Source organism: Peromyscus leucopus, chromosome 8a, assembly GCF_004664715.2.
Source record: "Peromyscus leucopus breed LL Stock chromosome 8a, UCI_PerLeu_2.1, whole genome shotgun sequence".
NCBI lineage: Eukaryota > Metazoa > Chordata > Mammalia > Rodentia > Cricetidae > Peromyscus > Peromyscus leucopus.
Genome location: NC_051085.1, coordinates 19,480,043 through 19,485,544, shown reverse-complemented (window position 1 = coordinate 19,485,544; position 5,502 = coordinate 19,480,043). Strand labels below are relative to the sequence as shown.

The window sequence follows — 5,502 nt, the reverse complement described above, 5'->3', positions numbered from 1 at the left end:
CTGTGGAGAGCAACTAAAAATGAGTTCCAGCCGGATGGTGGCTCACACCTTTAATCCCAGCACTTGGGAGGCAAAGGCAGGCAGATCTCTGTGAGTTCGAGGCCAGCCTGGGCTACAGAGTGAGTTCCAGGAAAGGGGCAAAGCTACACAGAGAAATCCTGTTTTGAAAAACCAAAAAAAGAAAATGACATCCAACTTTGACCTGTGTCCCAAACCCATATATGCACATACACATAAGGACTACGTGTGTCCACACACACACATACAATTTCTCAAGAGATCCAGTAGAAGTTAAAGTTCACAAAATCTATAGCAGAGTAAAAAAGAGTTATAAGGAGAATGACAGGAAAACTACAGGGCAGTCTGTTAGCCAGTCACGGGAGTCTATAGAAGAAACAAAGTACAGAGGAAAAACTACCTGTGAATAATTAAAAACCGACTAAATGGAGTGGGACACACCTCCAAGACCGACCAGCATTTGGGAGGTGAAGTCAGCAGGCTCCGAAGCCAGTCATAGTTACAGAGGAATTTTGTAGCCAGGCTGAGTGACATGGCATGCGGTCTAATACAAAAAAAGAATGATTCAGACAAATTCTCCGAATGAAAGCTCAGGAATTTCCAGGTGCAAAGAATTAGTTAAGTGCTTACGGTGAGTAGTCACACCGTGGCATGTTCAAAGAGGCGAAATAAGCTACACAGCGCCCTTTAAGTTGCTGTGGGCTATGTAGTAAGTTTGAGGCCAGTCTGGGCCACGAAGTGAGATCCAGTTTCAAAAACCAGAAGAAAAGCAGATTGAAGAAGACAATGTGGAAAAGAAGAGACAGACAGATGGGGAAGGAGGGGGATAAGGAAGAAAGAAGGGAAGGAGGGGGATAAGGAAAAAAGGGAAGGAGGGGAATAAGGAAGAAAGAAGAAAAGGAGGGGGAAGGGAGGGAGGGAAGTTTTACAAATTTTTGAGAGTCAGTTCTCTCCTTTCCACTGTGGGTTCTGGGGGTCAAATTCAAGTTGTCCAACTTGAGAAACAAATGTTTTTACCCAGTGGGCACCTTGCCAACCCAGCCTATTTTCCCTTTGAGACAGGTTTCATGTAGCCCACGTGGCCTCAAACTTACAAATTCTTCACCATCCTACTTACTACAGCTGGCTCCTATGAATTGAGATTGTAGGCATTCGTGCCTTGGCTAAATATTTAGTCTTCTAAAAGAGTCAGCTGTAGGTGTGGTTCACTCAAATTAGAAAATAAATCATCAAAGACGGGATGCAGGAAAGAAATTCTGACTCGATGTGAAAGGGAGATCCTCAAGGGATGGAGACAGCGTCTCCCAGATCTTGAACTGCACGCTGGACACACAGAAGTGATGAGCAGTTCTCCCAGACTAATGAGCCGGTGGTGAACCCGAGCGTGCTTGGCTTAAATTACTAGAAAGAATAAAGAAAACCCAGTAAACATATAATGTGGCAATTATGAACTACTGAGAGGAAGTTAGAAACAGCATTTTAACTGTCATAACCCTGTAGATGGTGATCTAGCACATATTAATTCAGGAATCAGTAGCATATAATTAAAGAAGGTGAGGAGCAGGAAGAAACCAAATATGAAGAGTTGGCATGAAAGAAAGGCCACTAGGTGAACAAAGACACCTAAATCCTTGTCTGGAACATCAGGGCAGAAAGTCCCCAGTGGAAATAATAGGAAGAAGCAATATAAACAATCCAATTTATAGATATGAAAGCCAATAAATAATCAACTCAAAGAATAAGAAGCATTTTTCTCAAATAAAGAAAAATGGGAATGGGGAAAGAAGGAACTAATGGTGTGTACGTGGCTTTAAAAAAGTGACTTCTCGGGGCCTGAGAGACGATCGGTGGCTAAGAAGGCTTTGTTGCTCTTCCAGAGCATCCCAGTTTGGTTTCCTGCACACACATCAGGCAACTCCAAGACGGCGTGGGCATGCTCACCGCGCTGTGCTGGCTCACCGGGAGGGAGAAGATTTGGTGAGAGTTGAGTGTAAGTACAGGCCTTCTAATTATCTTGATGAGCTCACTCAGGTTGACGTGGTCAGAGCTAATGCTATCTTCTGATCTCTGAGGGCACCTTTACACCTGTGGCACGCGCACCCGTGTACACACACACACACACACACACACACACACACACACACACACGAATAAAAATAAATCTTAAAGAAATTCAGTTTTTTAGAAATAATTTACATGTATACGAAAAGTAAATTTTAACATATGTTTGTATATTTCAAGATATAACACGTATTATGAGAGATATAGACATAGAAGATAGGCAAAAAAAAATATGGATAATAACATGACCACTATTGTGAAGAAAATTATTATATCCACCTTGTCACATTCCCTTCCCCCACCCCACTCCTTATTTTATATTTATTGTTTTGTTTCTGTTTGGCGACTTATGGTGCAATGTGTTTTCTTTTTTAACTTCTAAAGTTTTAAAACAAGATAACCAATGAGTTTCCAAGTGGAATGCGTTGATGCGGAGCTCAGTTCCTGACTGATCACAAGTTTCTGACCATCCTAGATGGGCTCCGACGACGTTCTGTCCCCTGGTAACCGCCCTTTTTCTCCTTGATAAGAGCTGACAAACGTTAGTCACTGTTCTAGTCTTACACAGCCAGAGCCACCTCGAGTGTCTCCTGGGAGGCGCACATCAGGTCCTGGAAGCTATCTTCATCCTTCTCGCATCTGGTACTGCTCTCTGAGATGGCGGTGGGCATGCTCACCGCGCTGTGCGGGTTCACCAGGAGGGAGAAGGGTTGGTGAGAGTTGAGCGTTATGTACAGGCCTTCTAATTATCTTGGTGGGCTCGCTCAGGCTGACGTGGTCGGATACAAGGAACTTGGTTTCGTCCACAACAGGCAGCTGCCTCTCACCCTTGTATGGCTGTATGATCCTCAGGATCTTGGTGGGGTGCTGCTCTCGGATGTTCAAATCTTCCGCGATGCTTGAAAATCTTCCGCGATGCTTGAAAATCTTCCCCAACCGCAAGGTGCGAGGGTCCAGGTTAGCGGTCCTGCAACGGCCACTTCTGTCGCATATGCTGGTGTTTGTTTGTGCGCCGCTACATGCAAAGTCTGTGGCGCGAGGGTCCAGGATAGCTGTCCTGCAACGGCCACCTCTCTTGTGTGTGCTGGTATTTCGCCTGTGTGTTTGTTTGTGGGCCACTACATGCAATGTCTGTGGCGCGAGGGTCCAGGTTAGCGGTCCTGCAACGGCCACCTCTCTTGTGTGTGCTGGTGCTTCGCCTGCGTGTTTGTGCGCCACTACATGCAAAGTCTGTGAAGACCAGAAGAGGGCTTCAGATCCCCTCGGACTGTAGTTATAAACAGTTGTGTCCTGTCCTGGGGGTGCTGAGCATTGAACCCAGGTTTACGTGGAAGAACAATCAGGGCTCTTTTTCACCGAGCCATCTTTCCACCCTACTTGGTCTTCATTTTATTATTGGTTGATTTATGGCAAGGACATCTAAAATGATTTATTTAGCAGGAGTCACAATTTAATTTTTTAAATCATATGTATCCATTTTGTGTGCGTGTGTGTATATGAGTGTGTGAGTGCGTCACAGATCACAAGTGCCAGGTATACACGTGGAGATCAAAGAATAATTTGCCGCTGGAGTCAGTTCTCTCTTTTCATTCACTATGTGGGCCCTGGGGTTCAGACTCAGGTCTGTCCAGTTTATTGAGCACCTTCCTGTTGAGCTATCTCCTTGGCCAATAGAGTTCTGAATTTTAATGCTCATTGTGGTGGTTTCCATGAGAAATGTCTCCCTGTCAGTTCCAGTATTTAAGTAACGGGTTCCTAGTTGGGGAGTTGTTTTAGTTACTCTTCTATTCCTGAGAAGAGACACTTATGAGCAGGGCAGCTTACAAAAGAAAGCACTTAATTGGGGGCTTGTTTATAGTTTCTAAGGATGGGTCTATCACCACCGCAGCAAGGAGCCTGGCAGCAGGCAGGCAGGCAGGGATGGTGCTGGAGCAGTAGCCGAGAGCTTACATCTTATCCACAAGTCTGAGGCAGAGAGAACTGATACACCTCCTCCCACAAGACCACACCTCCTGATCCTTCCTAAACAGTCCACCACTGGGAACCAAACATTAAAATATACAAGCCCCTGGGGGCCATTTTCAATCAAACCACTCTAGTGGTGCTCTTTGGAGGGGTGGTACAGCCTTGCTGGGAGAAATGGAACACTAAGGGCAGGCTTCTAGCTTGTGATTCAAGATGTGATTTCTCAGCTTCCTGCTCCTACTGCACTCTTGCTGCTTGTTACCAACAGTGGACCATTATGCCTCTGAAGCCAGAAGCAAAAATAATTCCCTTCCTTAAGTTGTGTTTGGTCACAGTATTTTATTACAGGAGCAGAAAGGGTTCCAGGTTTCTTCTGAAAATATACTGCATTCGCACATCAGGAAGTCGAGAAATTGTGGAACCATTTGTAATTACAACCTAATTACCTTTACATTTATGAAAGTATTGCTTCTGAGTAAGGTCACACTGCGAAGTTCCATGTTAGTAAAGTAAAGGGAGGGGAAGACACCATTTAACCTCTGCGATGATGAAGGTGAGATCCCATACAAATCTAACGAGAAAGAGAAAAAGGAAAAGAACATATGTAGAGAAAATGAAAACAGCCCCCCACCCCTGGAAGGGTGGAAACCTTGTGTCTAAAACTATAACAAAAACACAACTTCATATTTCAAAACAACCTAAAGATATTAAGAAAAGGATACGACTTGAAATCCAACATTCTGGCTGAAATTAGAAAAATCAGAATGGATGTGATAGAACATAGGAGAGAATGGGATTCAGACGAGAAAGATGAATGAACTAATACAGAAGTGGTTACAAGAGAGAGGCCTGGAAATGAAATGCATTTTTTAAGACATACATTTTTTTTCCCACGATCGAAGGACATACATTTTTCAAAGGTAAAAATAAACCAGGGGAAATGGACTCGATGGGAAATGACCACCACTGCAGCTAATGAGAAGGGGACACGAGGCACAGCTTCTCACCGCCGACGCCGAAACCACAGCAAGAGACAAAGTTAAAGTGTAATTTCAGAAACTTCCCACAGTTAGAAATGAGAGGAAACTGAATCTGAGGAGGGCCTTTCATACCTCGGAACATGGATCTAGGACAGCCAACACTAGAGAAATCACCGGCCCAGAAAACTCTCAGGGATTTAGGCAAGAACATAGCAACATAAAAGGGGGCGATTTGACCTTCAGCAGACATGTCAGCAAATGTGAACACCAGCAGAAAAGTGTGTTTAAGGTATTCGTGAGAAATGAGTCAAAGGTTTTATAGCCCAAAAAACTGACATCCAACGAAGAAGACGAAAACCAAAACCAAACAAACAAGTTGTTATCAGCATGCAAGAGTGTGTCTTCCTAATATATCAGGAAGGCATATGGTTAGATGGGAGGATTTGTAATATTTTTAAACCATAGGATGGGGATGGGG

General features: G+C 44.1%; 1 protein-coding gene across 1 annotated transcript; it reads right to left on the bottom strand.

The window, feature by feature from the left end:
• Nucleotides 1-2,228: 2,228 nt before the first annotated feature.
• Nucleotides 2,229-5,274, bottom strand: LOC119086896. Its single transcript, XM_037200531.1, is given in 4 exon segments — nucleotides 2,229-2,816; nucleotides 2,818-3,210; nucleotides 4,491-4,615; nucleotides 5,052-5,274. Coding segments are annotated over 4 exon segments (918 nt in total). The 3' UTR covers nucleotides 2,229-2,639.
• Between the last annotated feature and the right edge of the window lie 228 nt (nucleotides 5,275-5,502).